Source organism: Quercus robur, chromosome 2, assembly GCF_932294415.1.
Source record: "Quercus robur chromosome 2, dhQueRobu3.1, whole genome shotgun sequence".
NCBI classification, from domain to species: domain Eukaryota; kingdom Viridiplantae; phylum Streptophyta; class Magnoliopsida; order Fagales; family Fagaceae; genus Quercus; species Quercus robur.
In genome coordinates this window covers 31,280,351-31,306,870 of record NC_065535.1, presented here as the reverse complement: position 1 = coordinate 31,306,870, position 26,520 = coordinate 31,280,351, and the positions used below count along the sequence as shown (strand labels likewise).

At 36.4% G+C, this 26,520-nt stretch overlaps 2 protein-coding genes and 1 long non-coding RNA gene across 5 annotated transcripts; 1 reads left to right on the top strand and 2 right to left on the bottom strand.

Annotated features, from left to right (window-relative positions):
* The first annotated feature begins 2,381 nt into the window (after positions 1 to 2,381).
* On the top strand, positions 2,382 to 8,233 carry LOC126713326 (endoglucanase 6). Of its 2 annotated transcripts, none has more exons than XM_050413061.1 (9): positions 2,382 to 2,908; positions 3,053 to 3,265; positions 3,692 to 3,892; positions 5,708 to 5,797; positions 6,013 to 6,177; positions 6,333 to 6,617; positions 6,780 to 7,128; positions 7,229 to 7,309; positions 7,429 to 8,233. In XM_050413061.1, exons 1-9 carry the CDS (start codon positions 2,705 to 2,707, stop codon positions 7,722 to 7,724), a joined length of 1,884 nt encoding a protein of 627 aa, XP_050269018.1. In that variant the 5' UTR covers positions 2,382 to 2,704; the 3' UTR covers positions 7,725 to 8,233. The 2 variants fall into 2 exon arrangements, with proteins under 2 accessions (XP_050269018.1, XP_050269017.1); XM_050413060.1 differs by having other exon boundaries at positions 2,383 to 2,908; positions 7,426 to 8,233.
* Positions 8,234 to 9,172: 939 nt separating this feature from the next.
* Positions 9,173 to 9,908, bottom strand: LOC126713327 (uncharacterized). The gene is made up of 2 exons (XR_007651321.1): positions 9,578 to 9,908; positions 9,173 to 9,472 (listed from the first exon to the last, which is right to left on the bottom strand). It is a non-coding gene; the product is annotated as an uncharacterized LOC126713327 (long non-coding RNA).
* A 4,386-nt stretch (positions 9,909 to 14,294) lies between these two features.
* LOC126713325 (probable protein phosphatase 2C 8) lies at positions 14,295 to 18,190 on the bottom strand. 2 transcript variants are annotated; one of them, XM_050413058.1, is made up of 3 exons: positions 17,485 to 18,190; positions 14,872 to 14,992; positions 14,295 to 14,788 (listed from the first exon to the last, which is right to left on the bottom strand). In XM_050413058.1, exons 1-3 carry the CDS (start codon positions 17,992 to 17,994, stop codon positions 14,496 to 14,498), a joined length of 924 nt encoding a protein of 307 aa, XP_050269015.1. In that variant the 5' UTR covers positions 17,995 to 18,190; the 3' UTR covers positions 14,295 to 14,495. The 2 variants fall into 2 exon arrangements, with proteins under 2 accessions (XP_050269015.1, XP_050269016.1); XM_050413059.1 differs by having other exon boundaries at positions 14,872 to 14,977; positions 17,485 to 18,186.
* Positions 18,191 to 26,520: the final 8,330 nt, after the last annotated feature.

The window sequence follows — 26,520 nt, the reverse complement described above, 5'->3', positions numbered from 1 at the left end:
ATGGATTTTTTTTCCAATAAAGATGCAAAATCAATATCAATACTTTCAGGACCACACATTTTCTCACACTCTTCCACAATTATTCTATGTAGTTGATTGTGAATCTGTGATAGATAAAGAGTAATAGATTCATATGAAAATGATGAACAACCAATTATAATTTGTCATGTAAAATAGTTAACAAAATTATGTTGTGTTCTTTGAACAACTCAACTAATATAACATATAATATTCACTTATCTCTATTCTATAATCTTTGATACATCTACTAGTTGCACCAGAAAATAATTTTGAAACATGAAAAAGCAAATAGAAAAAAGACAAAGTGGAAGATGTAGAACACCCAAAATCTCTGTACATGGATCTTTTACCGGCTTTACTTAGCTAGTTCTCTTCACATCAAAGGTACAGGTTTGTACATATGTGAGGGGAGACGAAATTTCAAAGTGGTACCTTCCAAGTTATGTACAAACTTGTTTGGGGAGGAAAGATTCCCAAAGATTGTAGGAAGGGAGGGGGAAAATTTCACATTTGGGGCACATCAGATACAGTTGAGTTCACGGACGCATTCACCACCCAATGCATTGTTTGGAGAACTAACATGGAATTTCAAGAGTTTAATCATAGCATAGGAATCATACAAAATCATTGGATTACTCATTCATGGTCAAACTTTTTTCTTTTTCTTTTTCTTTCATACTACTAATATAACCATCTTGGGTTAGGCTTAGGTCCAGGATCTAATAGTATTGAACCCGTTAAGATGATGACATGTGTCAACTTTTAGACACATGTCACCATCTGATCAGGTCCAGTGTACTGGACCTAAGCCAAGTCCACTATCTTGTTTCAGCCTTGCTAGTCAATTCGAGTTCACCTATAATTGAACTAATTTATCATATTTTTTTTAGTTTTAACCTATGATGTTCGTTTCTGATGATTGTGCTTATTATCATTAGATTAAGACACCAATTAGTTTTTAGTGTAAACGGAAGTTGAACCCCAGATCTCATATTCAATTATCAGAAACTTTACCTATTAATTAGAAATTATTACCAATTTACAAAAGAGAGAGAAAGAGAGAGAGAGATGGACTCACAATTTCATAAATGACAAGGCAATGCAAATTGCCAAAGGCACCAAGCAAATCAACAAACAAGGCTTTCGAAAAAAACGTAAATTACAATTAATATACTTTCGATAGTTCCAAACTGAACCCTAAAGTTTAAAATTATCTCTAATTTAACTTTAATTATTTCATTACTTTCAATCTGAACACTAGACTTTTTAAAAGTGCCTAGTAAATCCAAAAATCTAACACAAAACTTCAAGTTTTAAAATGTTGGAGTACGATTTTCAAAGTTCACAGTTCTATACGTTTCTATTTGAAAGTAGTGAAACTATAAAATTTAATTCATAACATTTTTAAACTCTTAGAATTCCCTTTTGAAATTATCCCTAAAACACAATTTTAAAATGTGATTTACCAAAAAGAGAATAAGGGGCATTATGGACAAACTGAAATGGGAACCCAACCCAAACTAAAGATTTTTTTTTTTTGGGAAGAAGAATCAAAACTAAAGTCTAAAGTCTGTATCTGAAACTTTTATTGACTCTTCTACCGCTGATTACTTTCCGCTTTTCTTCTTTAGGTAATTCTCCAATCCAACTTACCCAAATAAAATAATGTCTAAAACCTCAGACAACCATTAAACCCATAAAAAGTTTCCATCAATCTTTATGATTAATTACAATATTAAAAAGTTCAAAAACTTATTTACTTATTTTACTTTCTTGTTCCTTTATGAGTCCACATCTTCATTTTCATTCTTCCTACTCCACTATATACTTTCATTCTTCCTACTCCACTATATACTCTACAAATAAAAATATGTTACATTCACATATCCATCTATTTTATTAAATGCTAAATTTATGCCTTCTGTTATTTTAATTATCTAAATATGATGGTTTATTTATTTTAAGAAATTGAAATAATAGAAAACCTAAATTTAACATTTAGTAAAACAAATGGATATGTGGAATGTTTTATTTGTGGAGTATATAATGAAGCAAAAAAAATGGGATTTAAGATTTTGACCCTATCCTTTATTGTGGTAGCAGTAACTAGTAAATTAATTTTTTTTTTCTTTTTAACCAAAAATACATTAAATCCACACCGACCTGAACTGTATACAACCAGGGACACCCACATGACCCTGTCCTTTCTCAACCGTTTCCAGCACTCTAAAAGAGAAATATTTGATGAAAGAATTAAATTATTTAAAAAAAGTTTTGATTTTTATTATTATTATTATTATTTTTCTCTTTGCTGGTATTTCGGGTCTCGGTTCCTCAATATATAGACCCTTCAGCACCTCCCATTGAGCTCTACCCCTTCTCTCACTCTTCCCCTCTGTCTATCAAAGTTTCTTCCTATAGGAGCCTCTCTATTTGGTTGCTTTATCAGAAATTTTAACTGATAAACCATACCAACATTGCCATTTTTTCTCTAATTAAACCACATTTCTGTGGGGAGGCCAGCGAAGAGCTAAAGGTTTCTCCTTTTTTCTGTTATAGGAACTTGAAAAAGAGGAAAAACAATCCCATATTTTAGCAATTTATATAGCATTTGTTACTGAACGGAGCTGTCTCTGCATTTGGGTTCATTTTTCTTGAAATCTCTTTTGTGTTAATTGTCCATATGGAGAGTTTTGTGAGACTCATTTCCATGGTTCCTCTGTTTTTGCTTCTTGGGCTTCCTTTTGCTTTAGCTGGCCATGACTATGGTCAAGCTCTGAGCAAAAGCATTCTCTTTTTTGAAGCTCAGAGATCTGGTGAGCTTCCCCACAACCAAAGAGTCACATGGAGAGCTAATTCTGGTCTGCAAGATGGCAAAGCTAGTGGAGTAAGCTCATTTCCCACATTAAAAACAGAGTCCTTACATTTCCTTATTACAATTCAATGGGCTTGCAATACAAAGTTTGAAACTTTACTGTTGAAAACGTGTAACAAGTTGTTGTATAGTACTAATATGTATCAAAATGTGCAGGTGGATCTAGTTGGAGGGTACTATGATGCAGGGGACAATGTTAAGTTTGGTTTGCCAATGGCATTTACAATAACAATGATGTCATGGAGCATAATTGAGTATGGGAAGCAAATGGCTTCAAGTGGAGAGCTAAGCCATGCTATAGATGCTGTGAAGTGGGGTACTGACTATCTCATTAAAGCACACCCAGAACCTTATGTTCTCTATGGAGAGGTACCTTTCACTTTCAAAGACCTCTCTTTCTTCTTCACTGTTTCTCTCACACACAAAACCCAACTTCCCAACTTTATCAAACATTATTTATTCTATTCCAACAGTTCCCTCTTAACCCCTCACTTTTTTGCTCAACTTGTTAGCATCACTTTAAATCGATATAGTGGTTGATGGTAGCTTTCCTAATTAAAAGAAAAATGAATTGTCCAAAAATTGGATTTTTTTTGATTGGTATAATGGCATCAACGCCCAGCCCGTTTTGACCAATAATAATAAAATATAATTACTCCCTGATCACTAGAACTGCATCACAAAATTGACATTTTTTTAGTACCTTTTTACAATTCGGACCGGAACCCAACAATTTTGTGATGGTATTTACTATTTACTTTAGTTTTAAAATTAACTTTTTAATGTTATGGTTAGGTGGGAGATGGAAACAGTGATCACTACTGTTGGCAAAGGCCAGAGGACATGACCACCGACCGCCATGCCTACAAGATTGACCCAAGCAATCCCGGGTCGGATCTTGCCGGTGAAACCGCTGCCGCCATGGCCGCCGCCTCCCTCGTCTTCCGCCACTCCAACCCTGCCTATGCCAATGAGCTCCTAAGCCATGCCCACCAGGTTTAAACCCACTCTTTATTTTGATATTGCTTTTTCATAACAAGTTAGAATATGTTGCTCATACATTCAAATGGGTCTTAATAATAATTTATTTGTTCATTAATACATAACACACATTTAATAAACACATTTTTCTTAGAATTGATAAGTTATGCACGCATCCAATAACAATAAACTTTGACCTTATATCATATTCACTCAGAACTCGTTGGCTTGTTATGGTTTCTTAAAGAAGAAGAAAATTTGGTGCAAAGAAGAAAGGAAATTACGCTAAAACTTTGTGTGTAGACTTTAGCTTATTAGCTCTCCAACAAAAGAAAAGAAAAGAAAAGAAAAGAAACTGAGTGTGGACCACAATGGGTTAGCACATACGTTTTGTGCGCTGCGCCCAATGTTTTAGCTAGGTGGGCTATGGTGAGCATAACTGACTGACGCAAATTTCAGTTTCAAAGCCTTTTTGCTTGACCGCACATGAAAATGGTTAGTCATAGTTAATGAGGCAGTTACACTTGGTAACTTTTGTCAGAGCGGTCGTTGCCTTTGCCTATTGCTGCCATTTATTGTGGAATCTGGAGAATCAACCAGCTTTTTACTTGTCTTGTAACCTTAATTGTTGACCCCTATTAATTATTGCGCAAATTACGAGACAGGATGGGAAATTTCAACACCTTAACTTGACAGTCTTTTTTTTTTTTTTTTTTTTTTTTGAGAAAACCCTAACTTGACAGTCGGTTTCAATTTTCAATTCTTTTTTATTAAAGAAAATATATATGTGAGAGAAATTGAATCCCAAAACTTAATTTAATTGAAAAAAAAAAAAAACAAAAAACTTAATTTTCAATAGCTCATTCTATATACATGTTTTGTTTACTCCAAAAAAAAAAAAAAAGTCTATACATGTTTTGCAAGTTGTTTCTTGTATCCTATAAAAAAAAAAAAAAAAATTGTTTCTTGTAAAAAGATTTTAAGACTATTCCTTTAAGCTATAACATTAAATCATTAAATAATAAGAAGTGTTCAATTTTTTTTTTTTTTTTTTTTTTTTTATGCTTATAACAAATAGGGAGGAAATTTGAATCGAAATTATCTTTCATAATAGAAGTGTGAAATACCACAAAGTTGATATCCCATTTTTATATGTTGTGAAAGGTAAAATTAAAATTTCAAAGCAAGGTGAATTAGTTTAAGTGAGTATTAACACTTAACAGTAAACAGTCATGTGATATCCCATATATGAAATTAAGAATGGGGGTTAGGCTGTTGAGTCTCAATCCAACTACTTACTTAGAGTCTCATTTAATGTCACGTTGCAACTAGTTGTCTAGAAAAGGAAAGAATAAAAAAGATAAGGTAAGGTAACCTTTTGAAGAAGAGTTAGCTTCACTCACTTAACAATAAAATGTAGATGCACAATAAATTACACACCACTATTAGAAGAAGAAGAAGAAGAAGAAACTGGACCCCTACCAATACATGTCGTTTCTGCATTAAAATTTAATGCATTTTCGGCGCACATTTTGGATCGTGGAAGTGGGAGCTTTTGCCCGTCTATCACGGGCAGTGTCGGCTGACCGTACAGATCTACGTACTTTCAGATCTGAACCGTCCAGTTGTAACGATCCGAAAAGGTCGCGATAGTGATGGTCTTGTCTTGTCACGTGAGAACTCTGTCGGTGCTCTTGTAAAAGTCACTTATCCCCAAAACAACCTCACACTTCTCCTGATATTACATTGCATGCATTACCTTTACCATAGTATTTTTATTTTTATATTTTCTTATTCATAATTCTTTCTTCTTTTTTTTTTGGTCTTCAGCTATTTGATTTTGCCGACAAATACAGAGGCAAATATGATAGCAGTATCTCTGTGGCCCAAAAGTACTACCAATCCATCAGTGGTTACAATGTAAGTTTTTTATTTTTCACATAAACCATGTTTGGTGTCACAGAATTTTTAATTTTTAATAGCGTGACATTAAATACACTTTAAATTGGTAATATCTAATCTGAACCATATATTGGATTGATAAGAGAGGTTTTGAATTAATTTTGAAGACTTGCTAAATCTATTATAGTGTATTAGTAGCATGTTTATATTGATTTGATTTTTTTGGTGTGTAGGATGAGTTGCTATGGGCTGCTGCATGGTTGTACCAAGCAACTGACAACCAGTACTACTTGAACTACCTTGGCAAAAATGGTGATAATCTTGGTGGAACTGGATGGAGCATGAGTGAGTTCAGTTGGGATGTGAAGTATGCTGGGGTTCAGACACTTGTGGCCAAAGTAAATAATTCATGAACTGAACAACTTGATTTGCTTCTTCAAAAATATGTTGCATGTCAATAAGGACTTCATTGTATGACAATTTGTTAATCAAATCCTCAACCATGTAACAGTAGTGAAAAATTTGAATAAATGGTTTTTCTATTCTCTTGCAGTTCCTAATGCAAGGAAAAGCTGGTGGCTATGCATCAGTTTTTGAAAAGTACCAGGAGAAGGCAGAATCCTTCATGTGCAATTCCCTTGGAAAGGGCAGTAAGAATGTTCAAAAGACTCCCGGTGGCCTTATCTTCCGCCAAAGGTGGAACAACATGCAATTTGTGACTAGTGCATCTTTTCTGACTGCTGTCTACTCTGATTATCTTTCTTCTGCTGGAAAAAATATGAATTGTGCTTCTGGCAATGTTTCACCAACTGAGCTTATCTCCTTCTCCAAACAACAGGTAATTCAATCATATTGTGCAAATTCTACATTGTTTTTGTTGAATTGGGGCTTTGATTATATCACAAGTAATAAAGATTTGCACAAGTTAACACTACACAAAAACGTGTTATCAAGTTATGTGAAGCATATAATTGATGTTATGCAATGTTAAAACTCTCAGGTGGACTACCTTCTTGGGGACAATCCAAGAGCCACAAGTTACATGGTGGGATATGGGAACAACTACCCACAACAAGTTCACCACAGGGCTTCCTCAATTGTTTCCATCAAGGTTAACCCTTCATTTGTCACTTGCCGAGGAGGTTATGCCACTTGGTTCAGCAAAAAAGCAAGCGATCCCAATCTCCTTGTTGGTGCAGTCGTTGGTGGACCTGATGCCTATGACAACTTTGCTGATCAAAGAGACAATTATGAGCAAACTGAGCCTGCTACCTACAACAATGCTCCTCTTTTCGGTTTATTGGCACGACTAAGTGGTGGTCATGGCGGGTATAACCAACTCCTTCCAGGTAAATGCACTATAACATGATCATCTCTAAAATTCACTTTCTCACATTGCCTTATTATGAGCATTTAATCATGATATTTGATGGATAAATTTTCTTACAGCGGTTGCCCCAGCACCTAAGCCTAAGCCTGCTGTTACCCAACCAAAGCCAACTCCACAACCCAAAGTTACTCCAGCTCCAGGTACACTTTGACCTCTCATGGGCCTTGGAATTTACCAAATTTGTTTAGAGATGAGCTTAACTTCTTTTTAAGTGTGTATTGGAAAATATGGTCTAACTGAGGATTATGTTTTGCAGCAGCATCTTCTGGCCCAATTGCCATAGAACAGAAGTTGACAACTTCATGGATTGCAAATGGGAAGAATTTCTACAGATATTCCACTATTGTGACAAACAAGTCTGCTAAGACACTGACAGATCTCAAGCTTTCAATATCCAAGCTTTATGGTCCTATGTGGGGACTTACAAAGTCCGGTGATTCCTATGTTTTTCCATCATGGCTCAACTCTTTAGCTGCTGGAAAGAGTCTTGAGTTTGTCTACATTCATTCTTCTTCTCCAGCAGACGTATCTGTCTCAAGCTACACTTTGGCCTAAGAAACAAACTAAGATACACAAAGAAGGTTCACACAGTTATGGGAAGGTTCACACAGTTTCTGGGGTTGTAATGTAAGAATTGTGCAGCTATACAAATGCAGTCCAGAAAGGTCTTTTTCTTTTTCTTTTAAAATTTTCATCTTTACTTGTTGATTTGGGATCTTAGTAGGGTTTTAGATGAAAGTAGGATAAATAAGTCTGTAGCTTGGAGGGAGAAAGGAGCGAAGGGACGGTTTAAAAAGTGTGCTCATCCTCTTTCTTCTCCACTTCATTACTTATATAGAGTGATCTGAGAGAGGGGCAGTGAAAGAGTGACGATTGAGAAGTAAAGAAAATGACTTCTCAATATATTTCGAGTTTTTACTTTCTTTACTTCAAAGAAACTTTGGGTGTCAGTTTTTGTTGTGTGATGTTGTAAGCTTTGCAACATTTCTCGTTTCCTATATGTTGTAAGCTTTGCAACAATTCTTGTTTCCCATATGAATATAGTTTGAGTAACATTATCTCCATTTACTTGTGTAATTGACAAATTGTGATGACTTCTGTTAATGGCTTCATTTTGATTTCTTATGGTCTTATGGAGTTCATGAATTATCAATAGAGATAGTTACCAGGATATTGCTGATACCATGTTTCAAAATTAATTGCTCCTTTAGTAGTCCAATAATACAAGAATCCAACTTTTAGAAAATGTATTGTTGGGTGCCTCTTCTGTGGAGCTGATTAGCTCAACAAAGACAATTTACAGATAACTACTCAATTAGCAACATGCCAATGCGATAATTACTTTTTCATGTGTGTATGCTGATTCATAAATTGCTGATACCAACGGGGAAAACTGAAAAGTTACATGTTGGGGTTCCATGCCAAACTTGATGAAAGAAGTAATTGTCTACATGAATAGGACAGATGGTATAACACATGTATTGCTCCTATATCAACACACTTGGAACTGCAAAGTGTGTTTATCCTTAAGATGACAGAAATCACTTAAATTCCCAAACAGTCGGAAATAATTACCTTGAATTTGTGCTAAAACATTTTGGGTAAAAACTAATAAGTTACATGTTGGGGTTCTATACCAAACTTGATGAAACAAGTAATTGTCTGATTGAACAGGATAGACAGTATAAACACATATATTGCTCCTATATCAACGCACTTGGAAGTTGGAACTGCAAGGTGTGTTTATCCTTGAGATGACAGAAATCACTTAAATTTAAAAAACAATCAGAAATAATAATCTTGAATTCGTGCTAAAACATTTTTCTTCTGGTCATGAGGCATGTGGGTATTTATAAGGTGAAAATACACTTTTTGTCCCTATATTTTGGGTCGATTCTCAATTTGGTCTATAAATTGATTTCACTCTTAGATCAGTCCCTGATTTCAGAAAATTGTTTTTATTTTGATTCCTGCCGTTAACCCAGTAATAGAAAATGAATACGTGACAAACGAAATACACTGTTGGTTGACGTAGCTAATAAAATAATGGCAAAAATACAAAACTGACCCTCTGTCTTTCATAATTTTTCATTTCATTCTTCTAACTTTCATTTTTGCCAATTCAGTCTTCTAACTTTCAATTTTTTGTCAATTCAAGATTCCGTTACTACTCAGTTACTACTGCCGTAAGAACTGAAAAATCTGAAAAAAAAGAAAACATTAAGGGGAGTTGTCGTTCCCCTTCCCCTGAAATCAAAAGAAAGATATACTACGAACCTCATCTTCATCATCAAGCTCAACTTCTATGGCAAAAGAAAGAAAGTAACAAAATCAACATTGGCAAATGCTTTGTATAAATTATTTGTCAGAAACTAAAAATCAAACAGGAATTGAGCGTGAAATTGTACCGGGACTGTATCCAAAGTCCTTGAGGCGAAGTTCGAGTTCGGTGAGATCGGACTGGTTCTTCTTGTAGACCTCATTGCAGTAACCTAAGAGCTCTTCGAAAGAGACGGTGCCGAAGAGGTTGAGATCGTCGGTTGCGATTGATACGCGGCGTGCTGGATTGCTTGAGAGCGTCGCAACTGGACTCGACGTGGTTGCAGAATGAACTTAAGCTTCCACAAAAGCTTCAGATCGACTCCTCCATTCTCTCTCTCCCGAGCCAAATCTTTGGGTGATTTTTAATTCTCAGGGATTTCTTTCTTTTGATTTCAGGGGAAGGGGGAATGACGTCGTCGTTCCCCTTAATGGTTTTTTTTTTTTTTTTTTTTTTTAAACCACAAGCAAAAACGGCGTAGTTTTAAACGGCAAAAGTAGCTGAACAGTAACGGATCCTTGAATTGACAAAAAATTGAAAGTTAGAGGACTGAAATGAAAAACGGTGAAAATTAGAGGGTCAGTTTTGTATTTTTGCCTAAAATAATAATATAAAAATTATATTTAATATTTTTTAAATGCCACGTCAGCATTTAAATTAATAAAAAAAGCCAACTCAGAAAATTAAAAAAAAAAGAGTAAATTAAATTATAAAAAACCTTAAATCTAATTTAAACTAAAATCATTTCTTAAAAAATCAAAAATCATTATCTTTTTAATTCTTTAACCTCATCAGCTTAAAAAAAAAATCCCTACGCTATGAATGATTAATCTCAAATTCTCTCTCTCTTCACGCTCAATGGATAGAGTCTCTCACTCTCCACTATCCATGGCCAAACCTCACTCAACCTTCTTTCTCCACCACGCGCTGGAGCTCACAAGCAAACCAACGGCGAGCAGATCAAGCTTCTTCTCCCTCTCTCTTTCTACAAAAATCTGGTCTGAAGCTCTCTCTCTCTTTCAGCTTTCTCTCTCTTTCGGCTTTCTTTTTGGGATTAGGGTTTGATTTGGGTTTAGAGAGAGATGGGCCGAGATTGATGGTAGTTGATGTTGATACAACGGAACCCCCATCAAAGGAGACTGAGACAACGACGGAGGATGTTGAATTTGAATCGGAATTGGAGTCGAAGTCAGCTTCTTAACGTCACATTAGATCCAATCAAAGAGTCAAGACGATTGAAGAAAATCCACGACAAAGTCAGGGTTCCATTAGAGAAACGGAGATTCCCGTGGTTAAGCTCCATGTAACGGCGACCCCAGGCATCAATGAGCGTCGACGTGGCGTCCTCTCTCCAACAATCTTCGTGGACAGGTAATGGACGCGAGGATTGCGGAGTAGCAACGTTAGGTGCAGTTAAAGCTAGGGTTGGAAGCGGAGGAGTCGTTGACGGCATCAAAGTGTCCGTTAAGTCGCCCATGGTGGTGGTGGCGGCGAGATATGGATGAATCTATGTTGGTAGTGGTGGTGGTGTGTACGGGGTTTTTGTGGTATTGAGGAGAAAAAGGAGAAAAGAGAAAAAGGAGAGATAAGTATTGATGCGGCAATGAGGTGTGATTAGTGTTTGGTTTGAAAGAAAATCTTGATTTTCTGGGGAAAATGTTGATGATTTTCTGGGTTTGTGTGTGTTTGTTTCATAAGAAAATTTCTGGTTTTGAGTGGAAAGAAAATGCTGTGATGAAAATCTTAGGCATCGGCTTTTCAGATGTGAATTTTTTCAATGTTTGGTGAAATTTTCTGGGAAAGATGTTGAATGCCCAGAAATTTTGTGTTCTTGCGTTCTTGTGATCTGGGATCATGTTCTTGAGTTCTTGTGTATTCACGTTCAAATCTGAAACTATGTATTTTTATGTTTTTAATTTTGTTTTTATCTTTTTATAATTTTTTTCAAATTGATAAATTATTATTATTTTTAAATTAGACGATGACATGGCATGCTGATGTAGTTTTTTATTTTATTTTATTAGCCACGTCAGCATCTAATATGCCAACAATACATTCTGTTTGCCACGTATGTATTTTCTGTTACTGGGTTGACGGTAGGGATCAAAATAAAAATGATTTTCTGAAATCAGGGACTGACCTATGAGTGAAATCAATTTAAGGACCAAATTGAGAACCGACCCAAAATGTAGGGACTAAAAGTGCATTTTCGCCTATTTATAATATACTCTTTAACGGGTGAGGATCAAAGCAATGGGCAGGCACTGGATTTGTGGCTTGTGTCAATCAATATTGTAATACCCAAAAAAAAAAAAAAAAAAAAAAAAAAAAAAAAAAAAAGATTAGAAGGAAGGGTATTTAAGTAAATCTTTGCACTGGATTTGTGGCTTGTGTCAATCAATACTGTAATACCCGGAAAAAAAAAAAAAAAAAAAAAAAAAAAAAAAAAAAAAAAAAAAAAAAAAAAAAAGATTAGAAGGAAGGGTATTTAAGTAAATCTTTTGTGGGGTCAATTTGATAATTTATAATTATAAGGGAGTTTTTTTTAGAAAATAATATAGAGAGAGATTTTGAGAGAGGAGGCTACTCAAAGGACTGAAGTAGAGAATGATTGACTACACAATTGAGGTAAGAGCCAATAAATCTCTTTGTTGTCAAATCTAAGCTTTACTTGGATTTAGAGTATATTTTATGTTGGTATTTTTGGCTAGTAGCGGAATTATGTAAAAAAAAATTTCTATGGGTTTTACGACATAAGTGTAAATAGAGAAGGGTTGGAATTGGGCGATAAAATCCTTTTTTTTTTTCATTGCACGTGTTTCTTTGTAATATCGTTAATTCTAGTGCTTTGTTGGGCATGGAGTTGCTTTGGGTGCATATTACTCTTTTTGTGAATATTTATTATAAGAAGCAGTGGACTATTGGTTAGACCACCATTAGTCCAATAGCCTATTAGACTTTAGAGTCTATGGAGATAAGAGACAAAGGTTGTTTGTTAGAGATTGTACTCAGCTTTACAAAGTATTCAATCCTTATGAATGCTTTTAAGTTTTAGCCTAAAGAATTGTGTAAGGAGAGTCTCATGTTACACAGTGCTTGGGATTTTGTGTGAAACAAATTTCAAATGGAGTTAATACAAATGATAGAATGTGGAATATAGCCATAGAGAAACTGTAGGAGAGTTAATAGTAAGAAATTATTGGAGACTTTAGAAGTTTCTCATTTGGTCAAGTAACTTGTAGGTTATTCTTATTATTTGATTATTGAGTAAATGGTGCTTTAAAATTGTTAGGTGATATCTAAAGATTTTAGAGACAGTGTTAGGGAGAAGTTCTTGTGGTGAGCTAGCTGAGGTAAGTAACCTTATCCTAATTGGTTTTATTAGAAACTATGATTTCATATATATGATTATGAACAATCTGACTATGAATTGATTCTAATACCCAAACCAATGGAGGTTATTCATTAGTACTCTGATACCCAGTCAATAGGGGTTATTCATTGATACTCTGATACCCAAACCAATGTGGGTTATTCATTGGTACACTGATACCCAGCCAATGGGGGTTATTCATTGGTATTCTGATACTCAAACCAATAGGGGTTATTCATTGGTATTCTGATACCCAGCCAATGAGGGTTATTCATTGGTACTCCGATGCTTAGTCACGGGGATATAGCGTGATCATAGTCATAAGATTGTTAAGAATATGAATTACATTTGAATATTTGAATATCTTGAGTCCTTAAAACTACGTATGTGATTTTTGAAATGTTTGAGTATTTGAACTATTTTGTGTCACTAGAAATGCTTATGTGTTTTTGGAATCTATTGTAAGTTATAACTTTTGATATATGGAAAACTGACCATTTTCTAAACCGTCTATTATATATTTGTAAGATTAAAGTATGTGACCTTTGTGCGACTTATTATTTTGAGACTATGAAACTTCTTCAGTTATTTTGAAAACACATAGTATATTATAACTTTTGAAAACACATATTACATCTCATATTTTACAAATCTATTGCTTGATAGAACTTATTAGGACTTTGGTTACTTATTGATTTGTCAACTCACCCCCTTTTTTTTCCTCTAGTTTCAGATTGTGAAAAATAGCAAGTTTTGGGAGTTTTGATGTTGTGTTGTGAGTAGGAAAAGAAGCTTAGTGATTTTGGGATTGGATGGTTTTCTAATAGTTTTATATTTATTGGCCAATTGGCATTATGTTCATGAGGTTTGGATTTTGTTCCTATTAAATTATTGGAGATTTACTCATAAGAAAATTGTTGAGATATTTTGAATTTATTTGGTTTAATTTTTAGGATAAATTTTAGTTGCTAAGAAGGCCTTGCACACTTGTAGGGTGCTTACTTTATAAGCGTGTGGCAGTTGTCACGTGTCTATCTTTATACTTGGGTTCGGGGTGTGACAAATACCATTGCACCCAACAGGCTGGTATCAAGAATTGTGAATGTGATTTTGGTGTCATTTGCTGCAAAAGCATCCTATATAAGGCCATCGGCTGTAAAGAAAATTATTTACAGAGCCACCAAAACTTGTCCAGAGCTTCAGGCTTTAAAGGAAGGTTGTTGAGGAGAGGTATGATCAAATTTGCAACCGTTTGATGACTGTATACAATGGGAATCTCTCAATATTGCATCATTCTTCTTTGATCTTGTTGAACCTTCTAAGATCATTCGTATGGATTAGGCTTTCCATACATGCACCACTTGTTGAGAAGATAACAAGTGAGAAGCCTTCAATTTAGACCAAAGTTTAAGCCTAAAAATTTAAGTTTTAGTTTATAATTTAATTCAAAAGTTCTTTATTTTTACTCACGTGTATACCCAAACAGCCCTGTACATTCATTTAACAACTCTAGGCTCTCTAGCAGTACAACATTGAAGTTTACCAGAAAAAGAGATCAATGATATCATATCTATATTAACAAGAATTGCAGTAGCTCTACTTCTTCAACTCCACTACTATGACATTGATATTGTCACTTCTTCAACTCCACTACTATGACACTGATATTGTCATTGCTCCCCCGAGACATTGCCAGCTCTGCTAGAATTGCTGCAGCATCTCCAGCAGTAGTTTCACTCGACACCTCTGAAATCCTCCGCTTGATTTGGCCATCAAGACATCTTCTTACGACCTCGCAGGCAAACTTGTTTGAGACAACATCCCATAGACCATCACTGGCTATTACAAGGAAGTCATCTAACTCAGTTCGCTCTGTGACAGTGACCTCTGGTTCGGATATCACATATGGCCTCAAATAGTGATCTCCTGCATCATATCAAAGTCAAAACTATAATCAAACATATGAATATAGGAGGTGGAACAAGTGCATACGTAACTTGTGCACATACCTATAGATCTTGAAGTAGCAAGTACACCAAGGACACGAGAGCCATTCCAGTTTAAGATCCTTCCTCCTGCTGCTTCCACTCTCTCCATTTCATCAGCTCTGTCCGGCTGCACAAGAAGTAACTGTGATTCCCATTAGTTTTCCTAAGAAGGTTTCAAGTGAAATGGTTCAAGATAAAGTTCCGAGTTGCAACTCTGTGCAACGATAGGATTCTACAAATTTTGTCGGTATAACTCTGACAAGGGTGTTTTCAAAAAGAAGAAAAATTCGTTACATACGAGGAAGCCGATGGCTCCATTTAGCCCGTTAGCTTCACATGCATATACGGAAGTACGAAAGTGACAATGCCATTGGCCGCTGACCCAACTTCAATACCCGACGACATCTACACGAAACGACGGAACGAGAGGCCGACTGGAAGAAAGAGGCCGATGGGAATAAAGAAGCCAAAGGGAATAAAAGAGCGTGACAGGTCCAGCGTGGCTTTGCTTGGCCTCTACAAATATCTATGCAAGGAAATATCTTGTACCCCATAGTTAACCCTAGTCAAGGGAATCCCTATAAGAAAAGGATCCCGTAAAATATATGCATTAATGAAGATCTTCCTTACAAGAAAAAAACCCTCTCTACCAAAAAACGAATGTCAGCTCTACGTCACTTTAAAAACCCCAAAACCCTTTCAAACCGAAGTCCGCATAATTTATCACAGTTCTAGCACTCTAGAGTTGTGAAAGTTCTCTAACATAACTTTCAGAGGGTATTTGGCCGGTACCACACCGGTATTCTTTGCAAGGTCTTTTTTGTTTCTGTTTCGTAAATTCTGTCTAGAGCACGTGAGAACCGTGTGACTCACTGACAATTTTTGGCATCATCAACCTCTTTGCACTAGTTACCTTTAATTTTAGTTGCATACAGGTTGTATGCAAGCCTATGCACAGACCATGCGTCAAGGGAGTAGGGGTCTATTGTCCGTCCCATCTCACCCCCTTTCTTGATATGTCTCTTTAAAAGATTTATGCGAAACTTTTGTGTAAAGCACAATTCACTTGTTATAGCATTATGTTGCAACAAATCAATACCACCTTAAGTTACTGAATAAGAAAACTAAGGTTATACCACATAGTACTATACTTGGTCTACTTCTATATATTGGTTCACCACATCATCTTGACATCACAACATGCAAAAGAAAACTGCAGAATGATTCATATTGTGATACTGCTACATTCAATTCCAGTGAAATTGTAATCTGCTATGTGGATTTATAAAAGCTACTTAACACACACACACTTGTCTCCATCAATGCAGACTCAAACAATGAATTATAGCGTTGCATAACAAACAATTACTGCGACAATGACCAATTCAAAGAAGAAAAAAAGTGAGAAAAGAAGAATTTTAACACTTATAGGGACATTGTCATTGGAATAAGCTCCATATAGCACACACCTTTTGGTTTTCCAATATTTTAGGTTACTAAAACCTATAGTCATGCTCTGAATTCTGAAATGCTGACAAAATTTTCCCATTATGTATCCTAGCATCTTACAGTGTAAAGGTGTTGACTTCTAAGCTACTATCAGCTAAAAATATAAGGCTATTAGATACAGTCTAATGCTTGATGAAGTTCAAAATTGTGATGGTTGCATTATCTGGAACTGAAAATTTGCAATGACAAGCCACTTTGTGGGTGTGAAATGGTAATCCCTGTAGATTGGCAAACTCAACTAGAGACCCAATATCGACCCTAGTTTTAAACGGCTCCCTCAACCATCTTTTTTATTTTTTTTTTAGAGAAATAATTACAACATGTTGCTAATTCTGCAGTTCGAACTCTTTCCCCTCTAGACCCCAAACATTTTGTGCATGGGAAGGTGCCAATTCAACTACAAAGTCTTTGACTTTTTTTTTCTTTTTTAAATCATTGCAGTTCACCTGAACTCTATCTATATATATATATATATATATATATGGTCCATACCGATACCTTGATAGAAATTACCATCCGAAATCAAATTCAAACAGTTTTTCCCCCCTAAAATTTATATCGGAATCAAATTAATATTAAATAAATATATAAGTTATTACCTTAATTTTTTTTCGTTCTTATACCCATATTAATTAAATCTATCGTCACAACAAATTTCACTTCTTCTTTTCTTTTCTTTTCTTTTTTCCCCCAAACGATTAAGGTGACAAATTAAAATTATTATAAAAGTAATAATCTCATATGATAGTGACGTATTAATTACAATAAATATCATAATACAGATTCAACATTTTTTAACAAAAAAATTTCACAATTGTTAAAATAGTAGTGACCTAAGTAATGAGTCTATGAATGTGAACGATTTCAACTATTGTCAAGTTCATTATAAAGAAAGTTATATCCGTGACATTACTAAATTACCGATCCGTTTGGATGAGGAGGACTAGGAGAGTAGAGTAAACTCAGTAAAATTGTCCCAAATATAATTTATTTTTAGCTAACTTTACTTTCCTCCTCGCTCTCTAATCCAAACGGACCCAACAATTTGCCACGTAGGTTAAAATTTGAAAAGAAAGAATATGACATTTGTTTTCTATAGCATTTCACACATAGGAGCCACTTCACCTTATGATCACGTGACAGTGGCACGGCGACACCGCCGCGACACAGCACAGCTCTCGAGTCTCCACAATTAGCCACCACTACCTCCTCCTTCCCAACCACCACTACCACCGCCGTGGACCCCACCATCTCCACCTTCGCCCCACCACTACCGCAACCACCTCCAGTCCTCACCTCCTCATCCATCTTCCAAAAGCACGACCTCATCACCTTCTCCCACTCCACCACCACTCCCCCTCCCTCCACCACCACCTCCTTCTCCAGCAGCGCGTGCATCCTCTCCTTACACGCGCTCGCCACCCTGGCCCCACCGTGCCCATCGTACACTCCGAAAAAATGGTACGGGTTTCCCGCCACGGAAACAAACTCGTGCACCACCTTCACCGCGTCCTCCATCACTCTCTGCCTTCCGATCACCGATATCGAACCCGAAAACAACTCCGAGTTGAGCTTTACGACCCCGTTTTTGGCCTTCGCTTCTCTCTTTCTTCTCTTGTGTATAAATCCATCCATTTTCACATTGTGACCGCCTTGGGTGTGGATTCAAATTTAAAGAGGAAGGTAATGAGGGAAATCTGAGCCGTTGGATGCGCGCCACCTGTTGTCGTTAGACGGCGGTCTTTTAACGGGTGAGGTTGGATTTTTTTTGGGGTTTAAGGAAGACGTGGACGAAAGTGATTGTTTCGGAGTGTACACGTGGCATGATATCGAGTGCATGTGATTGGGGATTTTTGGCGGGAGATATGATTTTGGGTGATCTCGTATGGACGTACTTGTGGTTTTTAGAACGATAACGTGGCGTTTCGGAATTAGATGCGGTGCAGTAGCCAGTGGTCATTACTGCCGCACTGCGTGCCACGGAAACATCTCAAAAGAAGAGAAATGCTGGGGACTACAGGTACGCTGTATTTTTGCAGCAAAAGTAACAGGATACAAGGTGCCGGCAATTCTTAACAAATTCGAGAATTATTTTAAGGAAATTTGTATGAAAAAAAAAATAGTGTTTAAATAGTTTTTTTTTTTTTTTTTTTTTTAAATGTATTAATTTTTTTTTTTAAATGGTTTATTAAGAACAGCCGTAAACATAACATTTGCTAATAACCTATTTTAAAAAAAAATTTAACACCATTTTCATTGAAAATATAAAAATCTATCAAAATAATTATTTTACTTTTTAAAATTAAATTAATTAATTTATTTATTTACTATTTTAAAAAATAAATTATAAATTTTTTTTAGAAAAAATAATAATATTTTTTTTCCCGTAAAAAGTTTGTAAAAATATTCTACACCAATGCATCTGGAGTATTGGTTAACTTTTCTCAAAAGTGGTGGCTTAAATGAGAACCCATAATAAGAGATTATGGGCTAAAATTTGTTATAAAAATATTGTAAATAAAAGTCAATAATATATTGTCATTTAAAATTTGTTGTGAATATAGAGCATTCCTTTGAAAAGAATCTTAAAAATATTGACAAGGTTTTGTGTTATGCGTAATGTTTAATCTACAAAGTTTTCATAACAAATTTTAAGTGGTAACCTATTATGAATTGTTAGTTTGTTACAAAAATAATATTAGTGATGAGTCTAGTTTAGAACTAGTAAATGTCATCTAAATTTGTTATTAACATAGTATTACTTTTTGTATCATAGGCAAAAGTACACTTTTTTTTAAGTAATGTTATACTTACAAACTATTTTACAATATTTTTACAAACTATTGATATGACCAACTTCTTACTAGTTCTCATTTAAACCCGCCATTAACATCATTTTTTCATTTACCAATAATCATTCGCCACATCCACAGTTTGTAAAAAAATTTGTATCTCTAACATTACTTTTTATTTTTATTTTTTATATATAAGATAGAAATTCTACTCTAGCCTAATCTAAGTGTATATGTGTGTAAAACTCCTTGGTGAAAACTTGAAACCCAACCCTTACCTCACACACCCCAAAAGAACTTATACTTATAAAATGACCATCTCACCAAGGGTATGCGATAGTAAATTTTTTTTTCTTTTTTTTAGTAATGCTACAAAGACAAAGTATTTTACAACATTTTTACAAATTATTGATGTAACAAATTCTTACTAGTCTAATTTGAGCCCACCACTAATATCACATTTTTATTTACCAATAATTATTTAGAAAATGTTAAAACCACATCAACAATTTGTAAAAATAGTGTAAAATAATTTGTGTTTGATCATCTGTAGCATTACTCTCTTCTTCCTTCTTTATTTATTTATTTATTTTATATATATTTTTAAGATAGAAGCAGAGCAATATCTCCGGAAGATATATTTCTATTGGAACCATGATATTTCTTTAATAAAGGCAAAGGAGAGCACCAATATCAACACGCAATGCCATTAACTACCAAATAATACCATCGCATACCCTTGATGCGATGGTCACTCCACAAGTATAAGTACTTTAAGTACTTGTGGGCATAGTTTTTAGAATCGGACCGGATTGGGAGGTCGGACTGTGAAAACCAGGAACCGGGATGAAAACTGGTTTTTTAAACCTAAAAAACCGGATTTTTTGTTAATTTCGTGAACCCCTAAAACCGGGGTTGGACCGCACGAATCGGTGAGAACCGTGCAGTCCAACCCCTTATAATTTAAAAAAAAAAAAAAAAAAAAAAAACCAATTTAACACAATTTTATTCTACTTAATTAAATTATCCATCTCTTACAAGGAATAAAAAAAAATTATAATTAAAATCCTTCAAAGACATTCAACTTTATTTCAAATATTAATCATAAATTTTAATGTTTTCATAGTTATTATTTTATTTTATTAACTTTCTTATTTAATTATTAAATATATGCTTGAAAATCATTAAATTTCCCTCACATATATAGATATATTGTCAATTTTGCTAGTTTCATAAATTTAATATCTATATTTAGGCTTTAATTAATTATTAAATTAATTATAACATCATCACGGTTCAACCCCGGTTAAACCTCGGTTCAACCTCAAAAACCTTGAACCTCTCCCTTTTACGGTTCAATGAACGGTCTGGGTCTGAAAACCTTGCTTGTGGGGTGTGGAGGACAAAGGCCAATGTTCAATTCTCCAAAAGTTTCACACACATATACACTTAGATTAAGTTAGAGTAGAATTTCTATCTTATATATATATATATATATATATATATATAATAAAAAAAAAACTACCAATTAATGATTATTTCTTGAAGTTTTGAACTGCATTACGATAAAAATATTCTATTTTTGGGAATTCAACAATTATACAAAACATTTTTTTTTCTTTTCATTGCTTAATAAAAAAAATTCTTGAAACCAAGAATGTGATAATTTGAAGGTACAACTATATTTTTGCAAGCTAGGGTTACCCGTGAAATATCCACCATTTGTTGAAGCATGTCATTTGCAAAAAATTAAAATGTCATCATAAACTCCACACTCGAAACTCGACAGCCTTATAGTTTTATATAATTATAACAATTATTTTTTATGGATAAAAGATAAAAAGGCCCCAATTGATATATATATTGTAGGGACATGATTTTTAACGACCCAAGGATGACGTTGGGCTCGTGTGTAAAAGGCCCGAACAATATGATTTGTAGAGAGTGGGTTTGGAAAGGCCTACCTGCTGGGTTTCGGTCTGGTCCTGGTTTCATGAGCGATCATACAAAGATGGGTTTGGATTGTATAGCTGAGCCTTGCATCAATGTAGTTTGAAAGGTTTGACTCCTCGGAATTAGTCCGAGGAGCATTACATTCTCACCATTCCTCCTTTTTCTTCCTTCTTTCTCCGGGGGCCTCCTCCCCTCTCTTTTAGCTCTCTTTTCCCTTTTATACTAGTATTCACTTGCCCTTCTTCATCTACGTGTCAGTTTCTCCTTATTTGGGGTAATTACTCGTCCTATCAATTCATACGTCAGAGTGGTTGGGAAAAGCTGGATAGCATGGTATGGAGAATGGGCTTGTCAGGCGCTGGGCTCCACATTATGGTGTTGGCAGCTTTCTCGTTTGTGCTGCTCTTGTACTGAGTTTGTCATTTTCCCACAGACGTTTTGTGAGGTGTTGAGTGTGGGATCGTCCTCGGCCACATTCTTGGGCCGTTAAGGGGCTTTCGTCATACGTCCTCGGCAATAGGCTCCTCGGCTTGGGCTTTGGGCCCTTAATGTGAAGTGGGCTGGGATTTCAAATTTCAAGCCCCACAATAGCCCCTCAAAATCCTGCTTCCCGACTTTTTAGTTGGGGAGGAGGGTTTTGGTGATGTTGGGCCCGTCTCGCGATTTGCTCAAGTTCCGCACCTTATTGCTGTTTGTGTTCTTCCATTTGCATGGGACATGTGCCGAATTTAAGAGGCATTACTTTATTCTTCACCCGCGCAGTGTCCTTTTAATGTTTCAGTATTCGAGGCGCGCCTTCACGAGGACCTTTAAATCTTGTGGTGGTAGATGGTGTTGGAAATTGTGCCAGAGTTGCTTTGTCTGCAGCGTTTCTTGGGAATCTGCTCAAATTAAATTAAATGACACCTCCTTACCCCTTATATAAGTAGGATAGGTGGTTATTCTCTTGGCGTATAAACCCTTCTGCTCTCTTCAAAATCATAACCCTTTATCCATAACTAGTTCCCACCTCTAGTGTTGTCTTCCCTTAGTGCAACATGTCTGAGGCTTGGGTGGAGGCAGAGGAACTTCACCTGCCACAGAGGCACCGGACCCTTCCAAGACTTAAGGTGATGTGGTCTGGGCAGGGGAGGCACAGATTTAAGGTGTCCTCCAGCTTGGATATGGTGGGGACGGTACCCCACCCTCTTTCAGTCAAAATCCGAAGCAGGTTCTGGTCACACTAGATTTTTGGTGTGTCAGAAGAAAGGTTTTCCGCCATCAGCGCCGTCTGCGATACCGCAGGCGTGGTTCCGTGGAGGCTCATCAACTTTCGGTTCCCTGCACCTTTTCTTCAGCAGGGCTAACCTCGAGTTGGACTCCCGGCACCTTTTCTTCAACGGTGTCGACCCGAAGTCGGGCTCTTTTGCTGCCTGAGTTATAGGCATGTAAAAGTATTGAGGAATGGCTCCCCTAGACGAAGTTTTAAAGTGGTAGCACGTCTCTCCCCTGCACCTACTCTTCGGCTTTTTCTTAATTCCCTTGTATTTTTTCTTTTTTGTTTTGTGTAGTTAGTTTCAGTATGAGCTTATTTGAGCTCTTTCAATGTACGCTGTACTGTTCCTTTGTTTTAATAAAAGATGAATTTATTTCTTTTTATATACTTTTCCTTTCTGCAACAATTATTTTGAGCATGGGTATGCTACGTGTGTGCTTTCCTTTGATGATACTTAGAGCAGGAAACCTTGAAACAGAAACCTACTAATTCTAGTTTATCGATATTATCAAGCATAATAATGATAATTCTCAGTAAATTAAAACTCATATAACTAACCGGGATAATGGCCGAGTGCTTCATAATGCAGGCAAGGCGACCGTCCGAGAACGATAAACTCTAAATAATTCATCTGAGAGGGTAGCCGAGCAGTGAGGGACTTCGACTCTATTTTTGGCAACATATTGCCCTATATATTGCATCAATCCTCTTGGTATTGAGGATCCGAGGATAAACCGGGGAATCCATGTGGTTTAGGGATTAGCCCAACTATCAATGGGGAATTCTCCTCGGATAGATTCTAATGTCCATATGACATCCAGGCCGTGCCTAAACCCATGTTGTCTCTTCTAGGTAGTCGGTTTCCCAATAGCCTTGAGTCCGAGGACCATACAAGGCCTGGGTTCTGTCCAAAACTTGTAAATTTTCTTTTGAGTACTTGGTTTCCCCATAGGCTTGAGTCCGAGGACCATGCAAGGCCTTGGTTCTGTCCAAAACTTGTAATTTTTCTTTTGAGTACTTGGTTTCCCCATAGGCTTGAGTCTGAAGACCATGCAAGGCATTGGTTCTGTCCAAAACTTGTAAGTTTTCTTTTGAGTACTTGGTTTCCCCATAGGCTTGAGTCCGAGGACCATGCAAGGCCTTGGTTCTGTCCAAAACTTGTAATTTTTCTTTTGAGTACTTGGTTTCCCCATAGGTTTGAGTCCGAGGACCATGCAAGGCCTTGGTTCTGTCCAAAACTTGTAATTTTTCTTTTGAGTACTTGGTTTCCCCATAAGCTTGAGTCCGAGAACCATGCAAGGCCTTGGTTCTGTCCAAAACTTGTAATTTTTCTTTTGAGTAGTTTTTTCTCTGTATTTATTTGTTTTTCGAAGGTCAGCCCCTAGACCATAGCGGGGAGAGTTGGCTTGAGGCCGGAAGCCCCTAGAGCTGCCCGCGCCGTTGGCACTGCAGGGTGTAGCCCCTAGCAGAAGTTTATGTCGGAGCAACAACTGCATGTCGTCGGAGATGGAGGAAACCCCGCGAACCTTTACTTGCTAGAGAGTTGACTCTATCGCCACCTGGGCTAACGCGCAAGCCTTCCCACAGACGGTGCCAATTGTAGGGACACGATTTTTAACGACCCAAGGATGACGTTGGGCTCGTGTGTAAAGGGCCCGAACAATATGATTTGTAGAGAGTGGGTTTGGAAAGGCCTGCCTTTGGGGCGCTGGGTTTTGGTCTGGTCCTGGTTTCATGAGCGATCATACAAAGATGGGTTTGGACTGTATAGCTGAGCCTTGCATCAATGTAGTTTGAAAGGTTTGACTCCTCGGAATTAGTCCGAGGAGCATTACATTCTCACTATTCCTCCTTTTTCTTCCTTCTTTCTCCGGGGGCCTCCTCCCCTCTCCTTTAGCTCTCTTTTCCCTTTTATACTAGTATTCACTTCCCTTTCTTCATCTACGTGTCAGTTTCTCCTTATCTGGGGTAATTACTCGTCCTAGCAATTCATACGTCAGAGTGGTTGGGAAAAACTGGATAGCATGGTATGGAGTATGGGCTTGTCAGGCGCTGGGCTCCACATTATGGTGTTGGCAGCTTTCTCGTTTGTGCTGCTCTTGTACTAAGTTTGTCCTTTTCCCACAGACGTTTTGTGAGGTGTTGAGTGTGGGCTCGTCCTCGGCCACATTCTTGGGCCGTTAAGGAGCTTTCGTCATACGTCCTCGGCAGTAGGCTCCTCGGCTTGGGCTTTGGGCCCTTAATGTGAAGTGAGCTGAGATTTCAAATTTCAGGCCCCACATATATATATATATATATATATTTTTTTTTTTAGTGTTAAAGCTAAAATCCAAAATGTGGCGTGTGACCAAAATTTTTTTTTTTTTTTGGAGAAATGTGACAATTTTATTTGAGTTGGAAATTTGGGCTTGAGTCAAGGTTTCATTTAGAGGAAGATGGATATAAATTGAATTCATACGTGGGCTACAAGTATTGGGCTAGTGCCTAGTAGCTTTAGGTTTTTTGCAATGCTTATGGCTTATGGTGATTTGAAATTATTAAAGCGATTGCTAGTAAAGGAGTTATCAACCACTGAAACCAATGAATTTGACAGATCCAAAAAATAACAATTCAGAGCTTTATAAAAAGCATACAGTAACAGAAGTCCAAGTGGGCACCGCACGTGGTTTGGGTAGTACGCTTTGGCTGAGTGGACCGAGGTAGAGAAAATGAGTCGTCACCTAGTTTTATGGTCTAAGAACCATGACTATAGTGCCCTTACATGGAAGGACTTGATCTTACTACCAGAGTATAGGTTTGGAGTTTAAGTATAGTCTTGAGAAGGTGTTAAGCACCTAAAACTGCCCGACCCGTGGCTTGATTTTCACTTATTATGTCTTACGTCTTAATCTTATTAAAGGCACACTCAACATTGCATCTTAAACACACACACACACTAGCATACATCTAAGCATACAATATGACATTTCATCCCAAAACCTAACATATTTCTATCATGCTTTTCATACCATCACAATCCCTAGCATACATCTATTATGGTAATCATCTCATCCAAGGCAGCAAACAAATCAAGACAAAAACATGGGCATGGCAACAAGGTATCAATCATCAAATATATCCCAAACAATTAGACATGAAATCAAGCATTAAACAAACATATTCATCATGTTCATCAACCAAAATGCATGTTCATGTGAATGCATGACTTACCTCACTTACCTTACTGCATCACAGCACCTATGCATCAATGGATGGACATATGAATGCATGTTCATGGTATTAAAGCAAGAAATAAAGGAAAACCCTAATCTAGCATGTTAAAGGCAAACAAACAATTAAACAGAGAAACAGAGACTTAGAAGGCATTAAATGAGCAAAACAGGGGCATATGATATGAAAGAAACAAAGAAGCAAAAGTAGAAAAACTTAGATTAGGGTTTCTAGGTACAAGTACATGTGCGCATACATAGGCCCGTGTATCTAGGCCAATTGTATGCGTACGCATACTTCGAGCTTGCATACGCATGCAGAAACAGGCGCACACAGACATGCCCTAAAGAACCCAAACCCAGAAAGCAAGAATAGAAACTAAAAAATAACAAATCTAACAACCTAGCATGCTTTAAAATAGAAAACAACTAAAACCTAAACTAAGCAAAAGCAAGGAAGTGAAACTAAAAAGAGATTAAAAAGCAAAAATGAAAGAAATACCTCACAACAAAAAGCTCTTTGGCATGATTTTGACCGCCCCTCAATTAAATCTATTCACAACCAAACACAAATGATTAGTAAACGTCAAAACTTGAAGATCAAGACTAGAAAATGTCCCAATGAAAATAAAATTGACTTTGGGGTGTTTTGTGAAAAACTCCCTCTTGATTCACTAGACTATTTCTAGTGAATCTTAGGTTTTCCCTTAGGGTTTTCTTTGTGTGTTTGACAATGTACCATGTATGACTTTATATAGTGTGAAAATAAGGGTTTGGAACGGCTCTCAGACGATGTGAGATTCGTTTCAAATCTCAACATTAATGCAGAAAAACTTGTCTTTCATAATTTCTAGAACTCTAACTGCGTGTGCAGGTCCGTGCTTGTATATGCATGCAATAGGTCTACGTACGCAGGCCGAGGGTTTCCATGGCCTTTTATTTTTCAAAAATA

What these genes read in the sequence shown, in the direction of transcription:
- LOC126713326 (XM_050413060.1), top strand. Translation starts at nt 2,705, where the DNA reads ATGGAGAGTTTTGTGAGACTCATTTCCATGGTTCCTCTGTTTTTGCTT. An exon ending in TTCAGACACTTGTGGCCAAA is followed by an intron (nt 6,178 to 6,332) that starts GTAAATAATTCA and finishes ATTCTCTTGCAG; the next exon opens with TTCCTAATGCAAGGAAAAGC. An exon ending in CAAAGTTACTCCAGCTCCAG is followed by an intron (nt 7,310 to 7,425) that starts GTACACTTTGAC and finishes TATGTTTTGCAG; the next exon opens with CAGCATCTTCTGGCCCAATT.
- LOC126713325 (XM_050413058.1), bottom strand. Translation starts at nt 17,994, where the DNA reads ATGGATGGATTTATACACAAGAGAAGAAAGAGAGAAGCGAAGGCCAAA. An exon ending in CACTGTCACGTGATCATAAG is followed by an intron (nt 14,993 to 17,484) that starts GTGAAGTGGCTC and finishes TGGGAATCACAG; the next exon opens with TTACTTCTTGTGCAGCCGGA. An exon ending in TGCTACTTCAAGATCTATAG is followed by an intron (nt 14,789 to 14,871) that starts GTATGTGCACAA and finishes GATATGATGCAG; the next exon opens with GAGATCACTATTTGAGGCCA.